Consider the following 21,826-nt stretch of genomic DNA (forward strand, 5'->3'; position numbering starts at 1 on the left):
AATGCAGTAACGCAGACGAAAAAGTAGGATGATTAGTCGAAGTTAATATATAAATGTAATTGAAATCATATGAACTAAAATTTCAAGCGGAAAAAGAGGAAAGGAAGAGAGAGAAAATGAAGAAGATGATTTGATGACGAAGTGACAGAAATAAAAAATTACGTTTAAACCAATTAATTGAAGAAAAATAATGATGAAAGTCATTTCGATGAAAATAAAAAAAAAAAATACAGTGCCTGAAGTGATCTGAACCCACAATCTTCTGCACGCAAATGCTTTACTCCAGCCAGTACACTCCATTTTTTAAATGTTATTGAGCGTCAAGTAAAATTCTTGAGCGTCAAGCAAAATTCCAAAATTTTTTTCCTTCAGTTAGTCGTGAAAGAGAGCCCATCAGGCTGAATGGCTGTAGGGGGTGATACCTGGTCTCTTAACCCATATCACAGTATAAATGACCTCAAAATGTCGATTCCACCACTGTGTGGACCTCTCCTTGTTACTGTTAGCGGATGTCTCGATTTTCACGGTATGTCCTAGTTTTATGGGGTGTGGCGACCAGTCCCGCATAAGCTTTACGGGGAACACTGCTAACAATTCGAAATATAATGAATATTCGCTCAAAAATGAGTTTCATAACGCCTTAAAAATGGCGGCAACCAAGAAATAATTCTATGATCACGGAGGTCGTGATCAGCCGACGAACTAAACATACGCTTCAGCGCATGTAGGAAATGTGTAGGTTTCGAAAGCAGTCAGCCGCGTGGCTTCCATTGTTTTACTATTATCGCTACGCCCCTCTGTCGCCCACTGACTGCATTGACTGGCCACAACTTCCCTTGGCGCAACAATTTGTACTTCATTCCACAGCAGTTACCGACGCTCGTGCCCGCACACGTGTTCGTTTCTTGCTTTAGTTTGAAGTGAGAAAGAAAACGGGGAGGCAGGCGACTTTCAGACGTGTGCTCAACGACCGTCGAAATTCCGAAAATACATATGACCTGTAAATAATTTATAGAACGTGTTTGTATTTCGAAATACAATATATACAAACAGTTTCAATTAAGCTACATGCCAGTTGGGTATACTAAGTAACTGCACTAACAAGTCTAAATATAGATCTATTTTATGTTGTAAAGTTTCATTAGCGTTCTACTAAATGCAAAGCATATGATTATTTATTGTACGCGTTTTTGCATACTTAACACTTAACGAACGGGGTTTTGCATAAAGTATTATTTTGTAGATGATTTTATAAGTCATAGATGTCATGAAGACTAATGAAACCCAATTTTATTCCTTGTAAAATATTTTTTATTTCCATCCTAAATTTGGAACTTTTTGTAAATATAACACTACTTTTGGGTACAGTTTTACCAGTGTACCACTTTTGTTCATAATATATTGTAAGAAAGTATTTCTTTAATCACTAAAGATTTCCGTCAATTTTTAGGTTCCTGTCCTGCCAATTTTTTAAACCACCAGTCCCTAAGCACTATGTAAGTGCCTGATTAGCAGTACAAGTATCCTTCACACAGGCATCTGGTGTCATATTTCGAGGAGGATTAACTGACAAGTGTTTCGAGATGTGTAAGTCATAGACGCTTTTCGCAGCCACTGGTAGCTTTCAGTCGTTCCCGTTATTCAAAAACGTCATTTAAGTATTGAATTATTAACAACTGGCTCCCGTGAAAGCAAATCTCACGCATGTGAAACCATATTACAAACCATTACCAGAAACACTAAATTCAATGAGTCACATTCCAATCATTTTATTCAAAAATATAGCTAGATGTTGAACCCATTGTGTTCCAAACCAGTTATAATTATAATAAATGGCTGCTTGGTTGTTGTTCTTTCTATCCTTTTCCCGAATAGCGTCATAGTTTGCTATGAGCGGCTCCTAAATAGTATAAGGTAGTTAGTTTTTCGATATTCTGTTCTTGCTGTGAATGTTGTTAATTCCTGCGTATTTCTCACTCTTACTGATTTTGTCATTACTGACACAACGACTTCTTTCTTATGTAATAATATACCGAGCTCAGAAACGTGAACTACCACACTGTGCAGCGATATGTCTAATGCAACGTCAGTCATTTTAAATGTGACAAATTTTCTTCAACGTGGATTACTAAGGTTCGGTGGTCTAGAAACCCATTCAGGACTTCATTGTTGTAACGTCCCCTTAGAAAAATTAATGACTGCTTAAACTGACACACAATAGTTTTACCGCAACGCTATCTGACTTTCAAAAATCCCTACAAAAGAATGGCCCTTGTAACGTCTCTTAGTAAAAGACATATTATGTGATAAAGAGAAAAACATGGTGTATCATATTTTGTTATTGTATAAAATTATGTATTTTTTATTATTTATTTTAGATAATATCTGTGTCGGCGAGTAATGAAACCGCCACAGACGATAAATATCAAACAAAGATGACAATATGTGACTAGTATAAATAATACATAACGAACATTAATTTCTCGGTCTTCTTCTTGGAGTTACGTGAGAAGGATAGCCTGTGACGTGATATTGTAGGCTAGCGTAGCATTCTTTTGTTAAGTTTGTAAGAGGGACGCCATTAGGCAAGATTGTTAAAAAGGTGTGTACTACTCAAATTGTTTAAATGTTTGAATAGAGTTATTTAGTGAAACCTTGCATTATGATTCATGTCAAGCTTGCCTGGTATTTTATCCCATCCCTTTAAGACATTTTCAGTTGTTTAAATATTATTCGTGGTGCAGAGCGGCGCTACGAACGAGCCAGCCGCTGCCGCGGTTCATTTAAATTGCAGTACATGAAACCTATCATACCGCAAAGAAGCGGTCAGGTAATAGTGAAGTGAAAAATTATTTCTTTCAGCTTTCGAAGTTGCAGAGCAGAGCTGCAGATTTTATGATGTGTTTTACAGGCTGACGCGGGCTGCTGATAATATAGTACTAATAGTGAAAAGAGATAATTTATTTTCATCACATGAAAGAAATCTTGCTGTGCGTAGTTCTGGTCTGGCAACCTTATAGTAAAAACATTATTTTTCTACGATAATAGTCTCATGTTCTCGGGTTAGCCGTGGTACTTATTGTTGTTTTACTATTAACAAAAATCCACTGCAAAATTATAATGCTGAACAATCATTGCGTACTATAACTGCTTTAATAGAAAGCCAGATACAGAACAATAGGAACATAATAGATTTTCTTTTGTTGAAAATTAGTGATCCAAAGAAAGGCATAGCACAGCACCGCTAAAAGGTATTTCGAGTCTCTTCTCGTAGTAACATATTTCACTTAATATATGAGTTGTTACGCGAATAATAAGAATAAAAGCAAATAAAATAAATAAATAAAAAAAGAACAGAGAAGCGAAACTAGGCCAGAGAGAGGTGAAACTGACTAACAATAACCTATACCTTTCATGAATCACTTACCTCACAAAAAATCTTCGTTACTCAAACTACTGCATTACAGCGAGCGCCACTACTGCCAGCTAAATAAAAGATTCTAACTACTGAAGGCACTGATAGGCATAGTTAGCAAATGAAAGATTTTTATAGAGAACAAACAATGTATTTACCTTAATAATGTTCAAAAGTCATAGTATATATCAGTTCATGACATCCAGTCTTACAAATTTACTGTCTCTGATGGACACACGTCCAGATCATCCGCTCTCAAAACTCCGCCATCTCTCTCCCCACATCCACCACTGCTGGCAGCTCACCTCCAACTGCGCAACGCTACGCGCTGTTAACAGCCAACTACCCAACACTACAATAGCAATACTGCAACAATGCAGACCAGCCACAGACTTCACACAGCACAGTCAGTGATTTTCATATAGAGCGCTACATGGCGTTACCAACATAAAAACTTAAACAGCCTACTTACAATTGTTCGCATAATGTAGACATTACAGAAACGAATTAACAGTACATACGAGGCTCATCTAAATATAGAAGTTCTTACAAATACTCCAACGTTTTTAAGGTAATATTTTAAGTTTAGAGAAATTCAAGTGATTAATCCATTGCTTATTTTGGACTATACATCTAAACCAGTGGAAGAAATTTAGTGATCCTGTTTTCCGCCATTTCTTTATAAATTTTGTTTTATGATTTCTACATTCCTAATGATGTCATAAATTTAAAAATATTCCGGGAAATTCCTTCTCTCGACATTCATGCAAGTACCCATAATGTTCCTTTATTGTGCTTGTGAATACCAAACATATATAGTATTGATGTATATATTGCGTCCCGTGTTTCATTTTTGGAAATGTTTATTTGCCACACAGACGGTGGAAAACTAGTCCTGTGAACTGGTTTTAGTTGTTTGCTTGTAAAAATGGTGAAATTTGCAGTACACTGTTGTTATTTGTTTATTTATCCATTTATTTCGCGTGGCATGATTATGCCCTTCCATTGTATCTAACCAAACGTCCTTAATGAGTCAACATTAGCGTTTCTTTAGTACATGAGCATTATACAATAATAACAGTAATAATAATTTATTTAGTAATAGATATATGTAATTTTAGAAACGTCAATCTTATTAACGTTGTCTTTAGCAGTATCCCCATTACGTCATTGTAGAATGTAATGACTTTTGAAAGAAATGTTGGTAACAGTGAAGGAGGGACCAATGTGGAGAAAAAGTTGACTTGTCAGAGGAAGGCAGCAATCTCTATTGCAACTAATTAGTAATAGAGAAAGCGCTTTTGATCTTGTAAGCTTTGCAAGATGTCCACTTTAAAATAAATAACCGTACAAGATATACTAGCAATGATTTCATCCCTCAATTTCTCAAAAGGTTAACTCTATGTTTTTTTTTAATTTTTACATTCTACTTTCAACTGACAAAAGCAGGCCTAATTGTAAACAGAAACGTCGCGTTGTATGAAAGATTCCTCACATGAAAATGTTTGCAGGCTTTTTCACAGTTATTACCATTACAGCATCATTAGTCTACATTTCAAAAAACTGAAATATAAGAAGTGATATATATGCACTACAGTTCGTCAACAGTGCATCTCATTCTTCACAAGGTTTCGCACACTGGCGAATAAGTTATACTGAGTTCTATTTTAGTATTCTTCATTTGCAAAGCCTAAGAGAGAATATTGATTGCATTACTCTCTGTTTTTACTTTCTTCTTCAGTATATGCCTTGAGTATTAACAGGTTTCTCCTCTCACTTTCAGTCAACGTAACAGGAACAGAAATTAATATTGTTCAACGCACTCGTAAAGTGCTTTCAGTCAATGAAGATGAATGACATCCGACGTCATTTGTACCAGCTCCGTTAGTCCCGATGCAAGAATTATGCTTGTTACTAAGCGTTACATCTTTTGCCTCCGATTTGGTCGTGAGTGGGTTCATTGAGCGCCATAGGAGAAGCTGTTACAAAACGAAGATTTAGGAAAAATGTGTCTGTTTAGCAGCATGCTCGGATGGTCATACCGCTTTCAAGCATAACCTGTATCTCTTCCAAAGTCTTCCCCTTCGTTTCAGGCAGCAAAAAGTAGACGTGGAACGAGGCGAGTAGGGAGCAAGCTGCGAACAGAAAGAAGGGTCCGTAGTTGCCAACGGCGCTGGAAATGTCCTCGAAGAACCTCGTCACCAAGAAGGACATGGTCCAGGAAACGAAAGTAGCCACAGGTAATGCCACGGACTTGACGTTCTGCGAGAAGATTTCTGCTGGAACAGTGGCCGTCAGACCACCGTAACCTGGAACAAAATAATGATGCTATAGATAGTTACAAGCTTTCCTAACTCTCAAAACACACGTGATAGGAGATAATCATTATTTATCGTGCGATTCCTATACATTTCGAAAAGGGGGCTCTGAAAAACGTATATAGACAGGAGCATATCTATGAGGCTACTGGTACCTAGTATATGTACATGTGCCATCACACACCCCAATGCCTATACGATGGTGCAAGTTGGCTGGTGAAGGAAGAGGCAGGGCGAGGGAAACTGTTACACATACACGCACACCCACCCACCCACCCACACACACACACACACACACACACACACACAGACACGCACACACACAGTTCACTGTCCCACTCACAACCCAGTATTTTCTAGAGTCGGCCATCTTGATCTCTGTATCCACACTTGTGTCCAAACATGACTAGATTAGATTAGATTAGATTAGATTAGATTAATACAAGTTCCATGGGTCATGAACACGATATTTTGTAATGATGTGGAACGTGTCAAATTTTCCAATACATGACATAATTAAATTAATTTAACAACATACTTAAGTTAATATAACAACTTTTTCATTTTTTGTGTTTATCTTTTATTTTTTTTATTTTTTATTATTATTTTTTTTAAATTTATATCTAAAAATTCCTCTATGGAGTAGAAGGAGTTGTCATTCAGAAATTCTTTTAATTTCTTCTTAAATACTTGTTGGTTATCTGTCAGACTTTTGATACTATTTGGTAAGTGACCAAAGACTTTAGTGCCAGTATAATTCACCCCTTTCTGTGCCAAAGTTAGATTTAATCTTGAATAGTGAAGATCATCCTTTCTCCTAGTATTGTAGTTATGCACACTGCTATTACTTTTGAATTGGGTTTGGTTGTTAATAACAAATTTCATAAGAGAGTATATATACTGAGAAGCTACTGTGAATATCCCTAGATCCTTAAATAAATGTCTGCAGGATGATCTTGGGTGGACTCCAGCTATTATTCTGATTACACGCTTTTGTGCAATAAATACTTTATTCCTCAGTGTCGTTCGATCTTTGTAACCCGATGATAGAAGACATAATGGCCCTTCAAATTACGTGGCACGGAGTTATTTACACAGCTAAATTGTCTGTTAATATTATTCTATAACAGAAAAAACACACATGGGTCACTTTATTGACACTACTGGAATAAATTGCAGGTTAATGTTCACTTGGCAACATCTATAATTCGATCTTTGCAACCTTGATGATGCAAGGCGTTATGGGACCTCAAATTAATATCACAAAACTCTTGCCGCATCTTAATTGCTTCTACTATTGTTGTATAAGAGTATAAAACACATATGACTCACTTGATTGACGCTACTACTGTAACTTACATGTGAAGGTACACTTGACGCTTAAAACACCATTGTGGATCTTCAAATTATGTGTCAGAATGTTATTTCCGCGTCTAATTGGTCTTCATTACTGTTCTGTTGAACTACTGATGTAAGATACACGTTATGATGCACCTGGCGATGACTATGGTTCGATCTTTGCACCAAAGTAAAACATCACTTTAAAGAAACCACAGCGACCTAGACCAAGAAAAACATGTTTGTCCAGTTTTAATATAGCAAATCCGTATGATACGTCGTTTTTTTTGTCAAGTCTGTATTATCAATTTCCAGACAGCTTGCAGGTAAATAATAAAAGTGTAAGCAGACAGACTATACTTTATAACCTTATCTCAATAATGTTTCTCTGGACCATAGCTGCCGAGACAGCTCGTAAACTGATGCCCTTGTTACGCGTAATCACGTTGCCTAAACTAACTGCTTCCATATCTCACATTTGTTTACTTCCAATTTCAGTTCAGTTTAATGCATAGCTGGGTTCCCCGTCAAAATCGTTGATTACTACACCCTGGGGCTATTCTACAACGTTCGATATCAATTTGGCTTACGACACATTGTCTCTTCATAACTCGGCAAGCTCCACCCTTCCTGGACACACAACACCAATAAGTTCAAGGATACTTAAAAATTTTACTGTTTTACGTTAGTCATTACTACACAGTCAGCTGTTATTTGTTTCAAGATCCATAATGTGGTGTCCTTCTTTTCTATCTATCACGCTGCACACCATCAGATTACATACGGCTATTATATTGTATTCTCTGGTTGCAGCGCCTTGCTTTTGTTGTGTACCCGGTACTCTGTAACAATGGCACTGCACCTCCCTGAAACTCTCGCGGACCAGCACTTTAATATTGTACGCGTGAAAAATAGTTCACTTCTCTTAAATTTCTTAAGCAAAAGTTTATACGACAAGTTTTTTCCCTTTCAGGCCGCAGGCACCAAGATTGCGACAAGTCGGCTTTTGCACCTGATAATGATGGTCTAATGATCCCATGTGGACGTTGTAACACCGAAAAAGCAGGATTCATGGCACCTGCTACCGATACATAACGTTTTTTGAATTTTATGTAAATATTTGTAATTTAAATGCCTTCTTTTGATAAGTAAGGACATTGCTTCGCTGTATGTGTACATTTAGGTAGAAGTCCGTTGTCATTTCATTGCATTTATCTGTGTTTTACTTTGAAACTTATAAACTCTGGGAAAAAGCCAAAGGAATTGTTATTTGTATCGACTAGCAACGATAATAGCAGTGCTTGTGCGTTGTAAAATCTTTGGGTAGGGAATTGTTGCACAGAGCGCGCGGAGAGAGGAGAGACGGGTTCCACCGCTTGTAGTGTGCTCTACGCTCTCGCATCATGTACGCGCGCCGGCCAGATGTCTAGTAGCAGGAGGAAGAACAGTGGACAGGCGGACGAGGCTGTTTTAATTACGACTGCCCGTTCCTATAATTAGCCTTGGCTCCACAAGATGCTACCGTCTTCAACAACAGCAGCAGTTCCAGCAACACAGTTTCATCGTCAGCTCAGAGTTTCGTCGTATGCACAGCACTGCAGTAAGACTGTTCATCGGTGGAAAGTATTAACGGCTAACCAGCAGCACAACTGAATGTGATTCGATTGATAACTTTTATTTAAATAATAATCAGTTAAACTCAGGGCGATTGTGTCCTCATTGCCCCAGACATTGTTACCAAGCAGGATCATTGTTCTTTTTTCCCCCTAATATGTTAACTGAGTGTCATACTAAACAAATTGAATAGTTACAGCCAGTTTATTAATGAACGATTCCTCTTTTAAGAATATTAGCCTCAGTCTACTTTATATTAACTTTTGTACAACAGAGGCTTCAGTATATGACTAAAGTAAACCAATTTCATTCTTCAAGTTTGAGAATCAATCACTGAAAAAAATCCAGAGGTAAAGAAATGCACAAATTAAGAATGTGGAAGTTTTATTTATTTTACATGTAGCTTGGAGCACATAGCTGTTTGGTTTGGTACGTATTCCAGTATTTAATTATGTTCAAGTCAGTAAAAAAGGCTCAGTTGTTCAGACAATAATATGAAATCCAATTTGCAAAGTAAGTAATGGCAAACTAAAAAAGTGCTTCCTTTTCTTCTAAATTTCTTTGATGACGTTATGCTGAGGTCACTGAAGGTCATTGTTCACGTAATGAAGTTCAGTATTAACACACAGTTTAATTGCATATTTTCAAATCATTACTCGATTGCCTTTTCAAAATTTAATGCCAAACATAATGCAAGAGTGACTGCTCAGTTGCCGCGTCAGTGTTTCATAATACATGTTTTTCTTTCCCATCATCTTGTACAGGATTTTGGATGTAAATTGCCCCAGTGGGCTGATGACCGTTAATTACTTCCTTTTCGTTCATTAGTGTAACTTCTAGATTCATGATCACTGGTACCCCTTTCTGTCCAGTGTTGCTCGTGAGTGAATGCACAAAAGTAATTTTCATTTTCCAAATTATAGCTCTGCTCAGTTTAATTACTTTTATTTTTAGTAGACTCTCCTTCAGAAGGGACGGTTGTACACTTTCCTCCTACTTATCGGTATCACTTCTTCGGAAAAGGTAGCCTTATACAATTAGAAAAAAATCCATTAGGCATACACGTGATCCACGGTCATATCAGATATCGCAAGCAGGATCAGCCGAATAGTAAGAGGAAGGTTACAACGTTAAGAAATGGAAGTGTAACAAAAATTTTACTGCAGTTGCAGTCGGTTTGTAAACCTCTCTCCTGCAGATAAATCTTTAGTTTCATTGGTATAGATAACTTTTCAGATGTGATTATGCCCTAAGAAAATGAAATGCTTCTAGACATCAGATAAATCACGCGGCAAAAAAAGAAAAAAAAAACTAATATTCCACTTCGGTAACATATACAGGATGTAAACGGTATAAGGCACCAAAATTATACAGATGGTACATCTCGGTGTGCTTGACAAAAAAGTTTAATGACATTTTCTTGTATCATGTAGTTTATTTTTGTATTATTAAAACCTAATGTTCGTAGGATAGGTAGTATACGCATTTCTGTTTACGTAGTCAACCGACAGTACACGGCGTACCGAGCTTATTGCCTACAAAGACGGGGCGGCCAGAGAAAGGCAACGAGCCGACCAGAGGATTGAAATCATTAGACGTGTACAACTACGTGGTGTTGTAGGGAAGCAGCCTACTCACGCTGTAGTAAATTCACATCAGTTTCCATTGTGTGCCAGCCAGTCTGCTGTAACTAGCTCTGACGTCATAAATGTTGCGCAATACCTTAAAAATCAAGCAAATGACCCAAAATTTTTCTAGCATGTGAGGAATAATACTAAATTAATGTGTGTTAAATATCAGTTCGATAACTTCAGCCATTTTTGAAATTTGGACGTTTTTCTGAAAAAATCATTGGCGCAACAGAAAAGAGCTAGAGACTTCAAAATTTATATTTAGATTCATCTTTCATAATGATTTAATAAAAACAGTACTTTGGATTTCACAGATTAAGACTTTAGTGGAAATTCATGATTTTCTGGTTTTCGTCTCAAAACTGAAGGAAGCAAGATAGATTAAGTAGGCTAATAAATAAGGCTAGGATGTTTAGATTTAAATAGGTTGGAGGGCCGCTATGACTATGAAGATGTGAAAAGTTTCTTTTGAATACCTATAAAATTATAGCGATAGCGGATCTCAAAAGGGCCAGTTCAGAGCTCATCTGCTGCGTGCAGCGTAATTTAATTAATTCTCTCGCCCAAAATAGTTAACTTAGCCACGTCAAAATTTTATTATCAATACTTACCTGCGTGCTGAATGCACGTTTAAATTAAGAGCTTCATCGGCCATCAGCAAAAGAAGCTATAAATTATTATGTAACTTGAAGTGGTGCGTTACTAGCCCAGCGGCTAGTCGGGAGAGCCGATTTGAACAGGCGTTCTCTTAGCCGTCCGCACCGCGGCTATATATATAAGAGCGCTGCGCGAGGAAGGAAGGCCCCAGTTCTCTCCAGACGCTGAATAGCACGTCAGCTGTGTCGGGAGTCGCTTCGCTCGGAAGCACTGCTACAAACAGCCTCGGGTGCCGTATTAAGTTACTAGAGATACGCGGAACCGTGAAAGCATTTCAAGTAAAGGATTAATTCTGAGATGATTTGCATTATCTAGCTTCAGTTTGCGTATTGTCGTATTTTCACGTGCCGTCGCGGGACAGACATTCTACCAATTATTATAGCGTGGCGTTTGATGAAATATTCTCATCAAATCTTGGCGAGCATTCTTTTAACATTTAATTCGGACATTTATAGTTGCATCAGCGCATTAGACTCTGAACTGCTCTGTTAGTTAGGTTGTAGGGATACTTGTGTTTGTTATCAGTGAATTTCAGAATATACTCAACTATTTTGGAAAATCGTTTTGATTAGAAATCCCGAAAAATCTCCTAATTCCTCAGAGCTATAAGCTGCAGCTATAATGGTATTCTCAGATGAAGTGGGCACTAGGAACTCTCTTTACAGGCTCCACGTTTTATTAAATCACTTTCTGGGTGCTGAAAGGTAAATAGAGAGCCAGTGTTGAGAACGGCGAAAGACAGCATTCACAACATTTTAAAAGCCTGAAACTGATTCAAACATTTTGAATTGCAAGCATTTATACAGCAAATTTATTTTTACAACTCACTCGCCGCCCCACATATGGTGCATCGGCCGGGAAATCAACTAAGTGAAAGTGATTTTAACTATTCGTATTCGCGAGTGGAATGCGACACGCAGCTGAGTAATAGAACAGTGAAAGTGTTACGTGGGCATGTGGACAACGCAGTTGGATTAACAACGCATCTGGATTGACGGAGCTGGCACTGAGTGTAGCGGTACTGCCGGCATCGCGAGAAGCCAGTTTCGCCGTACCGCAGTCGTCCGCCGCAGCAGCCGGAGCCGCGCCTGCAGTTGCGGGCCATGCAAACACACATCAGCCGTCGGAGTGCCGTCTGCAGTTCAACGTGCCACGTCGCATCAGTAATCCTGGTACGCCGCACCGACAACGTCTTGCAGAAGGAACTAAGTTAAGTGAAAAACTGTTAAAAATTTTACTAACATGCACTAAAAGATTGTCGGCGATGGAACCGCCAAAAGAAACTGAGGTTAAACTTAAATCAGAACCTATGTCTGTTGAGCAAACTGTAAATTCAGACAACGTTTCCAGTGTAAAAATGCATGAAAGTAGTAATGTTAAAGTGAAATATGAAGTATTGCCTCCTGACAGTAGTGTGGGAAGGGGTAATGATTCAATAATAGAGACCCCTGTAGTAAAACAGAAAGTAGAAAATGTAAATTTATTGGATGATAGTTTCTCTGGTGAATTAAAAATGAAACAGTCTTCAGAGATGGTAGAGTTTAAGAAGGAGAAGTTAGATGTGACTAATCAATCAGAAGTTTCATTTAGTTTTGATGATTCTGGTATTGGAGCTAGTTTTTTGTCACCTGAGTGTGATAAAAAGCCAGCTAGTGAGCAACCCAAAGATGGTGGGGCTGTTGATCTAAATGTTATATTACAAGCAATAGCTGCCAGTCAAACAAATTTTAATATGCGGTTTGAGGCAATGGACAATAAATTAGAATCCAATAATGCTGAGTTAAAGTCTGAAATAACTGAGGTCAAAAGCAGTAATGCTGAATTAAAGTCTGAAATAAGTGCACTGGTCAAAAATAGTAATGCTGAATTAAAATCTGAGATTATGGCCAGCCAAACTAATTTTAATAAACGATTGGAGGTAATGGACGATACCTTCAAGGCTGGTTGCAATAAGTTGAAAGAGGATCTAGACAGTTTGAATTATAAAATTGATTGCAATCATGAGGATATTAAGAAAAAGGTTGCTCAACAATTTTCTGAAATGTATAAAACAGTAAAATCCGAAGTTGCTGAGGTTCGCAAAGACTTCCAAATGGAAGATGCGAAGCTGGAGCACAAGTTAACAGAAAAGATTGAGGCGGAATCTGAACTGTGCGCAGATAGATATAAAGATGTTAATATTAAAGTAAACATATGTCAAGCAGACGTAGATGCAATTAAAACTGATACTACTCATATTGTACAAAGAGTAGATAATGTTGAATTGAGAGTAGAAAATATAAGTACTAACATTGCTAACATTTAGAGTAAAGTAGCTTCAGTAAGTTCTGGTAATGGTAATATACAACAAGTTGTAGCTGCAAAAGCCGCTTTTATCGGGTGTCGGCAGTTCTTGCGATTCGGTCCAGATAAAAATATCCACCCGCTAGATTTCTGGAACGATTTTGAAGATGTGATTCCACCAACTTGGTCTGAACGAGAGAAAATCTCATTTATTAAAAGCCATTTAGCAGGTGACGCCATGCGCTGGTCAGCTGATGTTATGTTGAAGTGTAAAACATTAGCGGAGTTTAAAACAGCTTTCATTAATGAATATTGGTCTAGCAATAAGTAAAATGAAGTGTTGACAGAATTTTGGAGTGGAAAACGCTTCAATGCAGGCAAGGAATCAATTAAAGAGTTTGCTAGGTCATGGATTTCACGTTTGTCACATTTGGACGAAAAGCTAAAACCAGACATGGTTATACTAGGTCTTGAAGCCAAACTGCCATGGTATTGGCAAACTAGAATTATATCTGCCCCTAGAGACAATCTGGATCGTTTCATTGAGTATCTGGAACGTGTAGAACGTGTTGCTGCCAATGAGGAGCAAGCACGTAATAATAGAAATGCCAATAACAATAATAGTAATCTTAGGAACGAGCAAAATGGCAATGTAAATATCAGAACAGTAGGTATTCGCCATCCTAAGAGAGGTAGGAATTGGGGCAATAATTATCAGAACCAACAATGGCGTCCAAGGGATAATAATTTTGTTCCAAACAGAAATATGCATGTAAACAACAGTACGGAAAGTAATGCTATGCCAGCTAACTATAATGAAACTAAAGGAAACAGTAGTAGGCCGAGGCAGGAAAACTAGTTCCCGTCTATGAGGACACTGGCGCTCACCAGGCGGTTACTTTTTCTAAGCCAGTAGTTAAGGGAATTGGTAAGACAGATCAGAATACTCAGACTGAACATGTGGATGAAGAGTCGGTAGCATCTAAGGATACAACAGAAATATTAGATCACTCACAGTATTTGATAGATACCGTGTTAGAAACGCTTTCTAAGTGGGAAGAGAAAGAGAAGGCGCAGCAGAGTAACGATAGGGAGGAGCTACAAAATACTGAATTGACAGGTGAAGAAGCAGAAGAAATTCATGCTTATATTTACGATGAGGATGATGTGCTCTTATCTAAAGTGCCTGTGCAGGATGTTGATAATGTACTAATAGATTTAGGACAGGAGATAAGTGAGAATGTAGAGGGTAGGCTGTTGAGGGTCGATGAACCCAGTAGCTGTGACCAGTTGTCACTTGAGAAGGAAACCGACGATAATGGTGAAAGTGGTTTAGCTGTAACTAGTGTTATGCCCGGTCTGGAGACGCAGAATCGCTCAGACTGCAGTAATTTGGGTTATGTGCAGCAAACTAAATGTAATGAAGTCGTGCGGTGTTTCGATTTAAAATTAATAGACCGACTGGAAAAGGCAGCTGAAAATGTAATTCAGGAAACCCCTACACACTGTGATCTAAATGTAATGAAGACAGATGTCAATCACTTTAGTTGGAGACAAATCCAAAAGGAGCTACTAGATGAATTTGAGAAACCACCTGTACTACCTAGAATAAGCCACCCTATAATAATAGTGAATATGTTGGGTATCAATGTACGTTGTCTCTTAGACAGTGGAAGTGAGGTGAGTGCAATATCTCAGTCCTTCTTTGATGCATTACCTGGTAAAGACAAGCTTACAGTAATGAGGGTATCAGGACTAAGAATAATTGGTGCTACTGGCAAGGTGTCAAAAACGGTAAAGCAAGAAGCTTTGCTGCCCTTTAACATTAATGGTAATTTAGTTGATCATCCATGTTTAATTGTAAACAATCTCAGTATTGAGGTTTTAATTGGCATAGATTTCTTGTCAAAATATCAGAGTGTTGTGGACTTTGAAAGAAGCCAGTTAAAAATGGTCTTACCAATAACCGGAGTAATTATAGTACCTTTTAGTGATAAACATGTAGTAACTGATGATGAAACTTGGGAGCTGCCTATACGAGTTCTGAAAAATAGGAGGTATTGGGACGAAGGTGTTAATCTTAGTAACAGTAAGTTGAACACAGAAGAAGAAGAAGCAATTATTTTAGACAAAATAGAGGCTAAATTGCAGGAAATCGATAAGATTTCAGACAATCAAAAGGAAGAACTGAGACAGGTTCTAAAAAGGCATCATAAGCTATTTTCAGATCGACGTGGCGTGGTCAAAGGTTATGAATGAATGCTGTAGGGAGGAGGTTGTTCTGTAACCTCTACACAGTGTGGCAGCTGTGCAGTCCCAGCTGTGTGAGATCTTCTTTCCCTTTCAGGTCTCACTCATTCTTCATCTTTCCTATCCACAAAAATTTCGACCTCTTCTTTCATACATTAAATTTTCCGGTATGGTTATCAATACAGCATTAAGCCAATGAATGCTGTAGGGAGGAGGTTGTTCTGTAACCTCTACACAGTGTGGCAGCTGTGCAGTCCCAGCTGTGTGAGATCTTCTTTCCATTTCAGGTCTCACTCATTCTTCATCTTTCCTATCCACAAAAATTTCGACCTCTTCTTTCCAGACATGAAATTTTTCTGTCATGTCTATCAAGCCATGAGTTCTGTAACCATTCTATCCACCGATTAGTGAAGAAGAATACCTAATGTGACAAACCTAATAGTGACAAACAATAGAGAAGTATGATGTAATTAAGATACAATGTATTTGAGTAACAAATATGTATAGAACCCTGGTACTATGGTAAGTACAAAGTGTTGTTTATTGGAAATGGTCCACCAACAGTAATTTAAAAAGATATATGAATTCATATACAAGCAGGATCTGAAGTGGTATTGAAACCTAGTGTATGCATTAGAGCTAACCAAGAAATAGTAAGAAAGAGATTGCTTAGTGTTGTGAAAAATATGCAGATAAGTTGTAAGATTAAACTCACTTGGTGTAGCAAGGAAAGGCAGTGAAATAGAATTGAGCAGTGTTTGTGGTTGAGACGTGAAGGACACGTCCCTGAAGTATTTATAAGGTTGGAGCTGGCCATTATTTTAGTGTAGTGTGTGACAGGATACACCTACACGTATTGATGTTATGAGTTGGAGGCGTGAATGCGACCATAGGTACCCTTTTGTTAGATGAGACAGAGCAGCTCATGGTGTCCTATAGGTTTAAGGAATTTAGCATTACGCTCGTCCATAATTACTTGATGCACTTTAGTGGTAGGTCTGAGAGAGACTACCTGAGGTTTCAGCGTCCGATCGAGTGGAAATGGATTGCCACGTGAGCAAACTAATCAGCTGCAATACACTATGAATATGAAATAAATGTGCTATCCTATGCTTTAAATATTAATAGAGTGAGTGTTAAATAAATACATACACTAGCAAAATAAATAAATAACATACTGACAGACGTGAAACATTAATTTTAGCTCAGCATAAATACACTTCAAAGTAAGTAAGTACCTAATTGCAGATGTGGAACACAACAGCAGAGGACCAATAAGTGGATTTTGTAGTCAACTCAACGTAGTGTGTTTTGAACACTCAGAACTGTACTATTACCAAAAGTTACTCACATGTACAAAGAAGCTGAGAAAACAACCACTAATCAAATATACTCATACTATCTCTAAGAGTAAGGTAATCAAAGATGAGTCAGTTAAGTAAATAAAATGCAGATTTGTCAGGAATGTACCGAGCATTGGTTCAGTGTTCCGGCCCAGAAATAAAAAAAAATTGATGTTAAATAGGATTCATGATTGTATGCCTTGAGCATAAATTTTCTCTAGTAAGTGACTAACGGCGTTCTGAGCCATTTGTTTACCGATTTTATGACATTTAAGTAACCGCGAGAGTAATATTGAAAAAGTTCTGTTAACTTTGTTCCAGCAAAATATTGAAGGATAAAATGTATATATAACCATTTCATTTTGACTCACCCTTAGATATTAAGTGAACAGAGTCTGAGGCACTCTTTTTGTTTGTTCTACAGGACAAACCAGATAATGGCAGCCTGGTAGCGTGGAGTGACTTGGACACAACTCACAGTGACCCCTCCCCTTTCCCCCATGTAATTTAGAGAGAACGTGAAGGACGCACACCATAGCAACTTCCCCTCCTCTACCCTTGTGAATGGAAGTGTAGGACGCCAGCCAAAGCGGCTACAACAACGTGTGTAAAAATTATTTGTGAACTTTTCTTTCAGGTTTAGAAAAGACTGCTAAGAGATAACCATCTGTTTATGTATCATGTTATTTTCTTTGAACTTGTGTATGTAAAAATGTATTTAATGTATTTAATGGATCTAAGATTTTCATAATTTTTCAATTCATATGTGTTTGTTTGTCTAAGGCAATATGTATGCCAAAATATTTCATTGACTTTGCTTAAAATTTTGAGTAATGACATTGTTTAAAAGGCAGTGAACATGCCCACAATTTAAATAATTAATGTAGGTAATCAGTTTTCTTTAATGTTTCTACATGTTTATATTTCAATTTTGATTTTTTATAGGGAGTTAAACTGTACTCTTGCTTCCCTTTTTGTAATTAATTTTTTTTTCATTCATTAACATTCATAAAAAAAATTTAAGTAGAGGGTGATGTAGGGAAGCAGCCTACTCACGCTGTAGTAAATTCACATCAGTTTCCATTGTGTGCCAGCCAGTCTGCTGTAACTAGCTCTGACGTCATAAATGTTGCGCAATACCTTAAAAATCAAGCAAATGACCCAAAATTTTTCTAGCATGTGAGGAATAATACTAAATTAATGTGTGTTAAATATCAGTTCGATAACTTCAGCCATTTTTGAAATTTGGACGTTTTTCTGAAAAAATCATTGGCGCAACAGAAAAGAGCTAGAGACTTCAAAATTTATATTTAGATTCATCTTTCATAATGATTTAATAAAAACAGTACTTTGGATTTCACAGATTAAGACTTTAGTGGAAATTCATGATTTTCTGGTTTTCGTCTCAAAACTGAAGGAAGCAAGATAGATTAAGTAGGCTAATAAATAAGGCTAGGATGTTTAGATTTAAATAGGTTGGAGGGCCGCTATGACTATGAAGATGTGAAAAGTTTCTTTTGAATACCTATAAAATTATAGCGATAGCGGATCTCAAAAGGGCCAGTTCAGAGCTCATCTGCTGCGTGCAGCGTAATTTAATTAATTCTCTCGCCCAAAATAGTTAACTTAGCCACGTCAAAATTTTATTATCAATACTTACCTGCGTGCTGAATGCACGTTTAAATTAAGAGCTTCATCGGCCATCAGCAAAAGAAGCTATAAATTATTATGTAACTTGAAGTGGTGCGTTACTAGCCCAGCGGCTAGTCGGGAGAGCCGATTTGAACAGGCGTTCTCTTAGCCGTCCGCACCGCGGCTATATATATAAGAGCGCTGCGCGAGGAAGGAAGGCCCCAGTTCTCTCCAGACGCTGAATAGCACGTCAGCTGTGTCGGGAGTCGCTTCGCTCGGAAGCACTGCTACAAACAGCCTCGGGTGCCGTATTAAGTTACTAGAGATACGCGGAACCGTGAAAGCATTTCAAGTAAAGGATTAATTCTGAGATGATTTGCATTATCTAGCTTCAGTTTGCGTATTGTCGTATTTTCACGTGCCGTCGCGGGACAGACATTCTACCAATTATTATAGCGTGGCGTTTGATGAAATATTCTCATCAAATCTTGGCGAGCATTCTTTTAACATTTAATTCGGACATTTATAGTTGCATCAGCGCATTAGACTCTGAACTGCTCTGTTAGTTAGGTTGTAGGGATACTTGTGTTTGTTATCAGTGAATTTCAGAATATACTCAACTATTTTGGAAAATCGTTTTGATTAGAAATCCCGAACAATCTCCTAATTCCTCAGAGCTATAAGCTGCAGCTATAATGGTATTCTCAGATGAAGTGGGCACTAGGAACTCTCTTTACAGGCTCCACGTTTTATTAAATCACTTTCTGGGTGCTAAAAGGTAAATAGAGAGCCAGTGTTGAGAACGGCGAAAGACAGCATTCACAACATTTTAAAAGCCTGAAACTGATTCAAACATTTTGAATTGCAAGCATTTATACAGCAAATTTATTTTTACAACTCACTCGCCGCCCCACAGTGTGATAATCAGGTGGTACCGAAAAAAGGAATGTAAACGGTTTTTGGGTTGTGTAATTCGCTTTCGTGAATTGAATACAACCAGTCTGTTTCTCAACAAGTCGATAACGAAGATCATAATAGTAATGACAAGCTAATATCAAACACAATGTATTTCCATTAGTACACATTCAATCAATCACCAAGTAGATAGTTGTGGATTAATTACAGTCAACTGTTTCATCTTTTTACGGCTATGCCATAACGAATACTAAATTCATATTATTTTCTTTCTGTACAACAACATCGTAACGAAAAGAAAACCCATTACTTCGTTTCCTCTTACACCAATACTACAATAAATGTTCGAAATGACCATTCGCTTCTGCACATGCTTCATTCCGGCGAACCCAGTTTCGTCGCACTCGTTCACACAGATGCACATTGGCCTTTATGGTACTGGCAGCATCTAAAATCTTCTGCGTCAATTCGTCCACGTTATTTACTGGCTCAGCATAAACAAGTTCCTTCATATGACCCCAAAAGTAAAATCCAGTGGATTTAAATCAGGGCTGCGTGCTGACCATCGACGTGGACCCGAACGCCCGATCCATCGTCCTGGAAATCGACTATCCAAAAATCTGCGTACTCTGTGACCGATGTGGGGTGGAGCACCATCGTGGAGGAACCACATGTAACGACGTATGCCTAACGGAATGTCTTCTAACAACGTTGGTAACAACAATGTTTCCCCTAGAAACGTTCGGTAATACACTCCTGGAAATGGAAAAAAGAACACATTGACACCGGTGTGTCAGACCCACCATACTTGCTCCGGACACTGCGAGAGGGCTGTACAAGCAATGATCACACGCACGGCACAGCGGACACACCAGGAACCGCGGTGTTGGCCGTCGAATGGCGCTAGCTGCGCAGCATTTGTGCACCGCCGCCGTCAGTGTCAGCCAGTTTGCCGTGGCATACGGAGCCCCATCGCAGTCTTTAACACTGGTAGCATGCCGCGACAGCGTGGACGTGAACCGTATGTGCAGTTGACGGACTTTGAGCGAGGGCGTATAGTGGGCATGCGGGAGGCCGGGTGGACGTACCGCCGAATTGCTCAACACGTGGGGCGTGAGGTCTCCACAGTACATCGATGTTGTCGCCAGTGGTCGGCGGAAGGTGCACGTGCCCGTCGACCTGGGACCGGACCGCAGCGACGCACGGATGCACGCCAAGACCGTCGGATCCTACGCAGTGCCGTAGGGGACCGCACTGCCACTTCCCAGCAAATTAGGGACACTGTTGCTCCTGGGGTATCGGCGAGGACCATTCGCAACCGTCTCCATGAAGCTGGGCTACGGTCTCGCACACCGTTAGGCCGTCTTCCGCTCACGCCCCAACATCGTGCAGCCCGCCTCCAGTGATGTCGCGACAGGCGTGAATGGAGGGACGAATGGAGACGTGTCGTCTTCAGCGATGAGAGTCGCTTCTGCCTTGGGGCCAATGATGGTCGTATGCGTGTTTGGCGCCGTGCGGGTGAGCGCCACAATCAGGACTGCATACGACCGAGGCACACAGGGCCAACACCCGGCCTCATGGTGTGGGGAGCGATCTCCTACACTGGCCGTACACCACTGGTGATCGTCGAGGGGACACTGAATAGTGCACGGTACATCCAAACCGTCATCGAACCCATCGTTCTACCATTCCTAGACCGGCAAGGGAACTTGCTGTTCCAACAGGACAATGCACGTCCGCATGTATCCCGTGCCACCCAACGTGCTCTAGAAGGTGTAAGTCAACTACCCTGGCCAGCAAGATCTCCGGATCTGTCCCCCATTGAGCATGTTTGGGACTGGATGAAGCGTCGTCTCACGCGGTCTGCACGTCCAGCACGAACGCTGGTCCAACTGAGGCGCCAGGTGGAAATGGCATGGCAAGCCGTTCCACAGGACTACATCCAGCATCTCTAGGATCGTCTCCATGGGAGAATAGCAGCCTGCATTGCTGCGAAAGGTGGATATACACTGTACTAGTGCCGACATTGTGCATGCTCTGTTGCCTGTGTCTATGTGCCTGTGATTCTGTCAGTGTGATCATGTGATGTATCTGACCCCAGGAATGTGTCAATAAAGTTTTCCCTTCCTGAGACAATGAATTCACGGTGTTCTTATTTCAATTTCCAGGAGTGTAGTTACCAGTCAAACGTGCAGGTAAAACATAGGGCCCAATAATGTAAATATCGAGCATACCCGCCCACACATTTACGAAAAATCGTCGCTGAAAATGTGTTGCCACTACGTGACGAGGATTGTGTACACTCGACGTGTGCATGTTATGGAAATTGGTTATTCCGTCGCGAGTGAAATGGCTCTGAGCACTATGGGACTTAACAGCTGTGTTCATCAGTCCCCTAGAACTTAGAACTACTTAAACCTAACTAACCTA

General features: G+C 39.2%; 1 protein-coding gene across 1 annotated transcript in view; it reads right to left on the reverse strand.

The window, feature by feature from the left end:
- The window catches only part of LOC126176131 (facilitated trehalose transporter Tret1-like), a 172,161-nt gene that overhangs the window by 40,876 nt on the left and 109,459 nt on the right, over positions 1-21,826 (reverse strand). The window contains exon 7 of the mRNA XM_049923269.1: positions 5,458-5,724. Within this exon, the coding sequence (XP_049779226.1) occupies positions 5,458-5,724 (267 nt within the window). The remainder of the gene's footprint in view (positions 1-5,457; positions 5,725-21,826) is intronic.

The sequence above is a fragment of the Schistocerca cancellata genome, chromosome 3 (assembly GCF_023864275.1).
Source record: "Schistocerca cancellata isolate TAMUIC-IGC-003103 chromosome 3, iqSchCanc2.1, whole genome shotgun sequence".
NCBI lineage: Eukaryota > Metazoa > Arthropoda > Insecta > Orthoptera > Acrididae > Schistocerca > Schistocerca cancellata.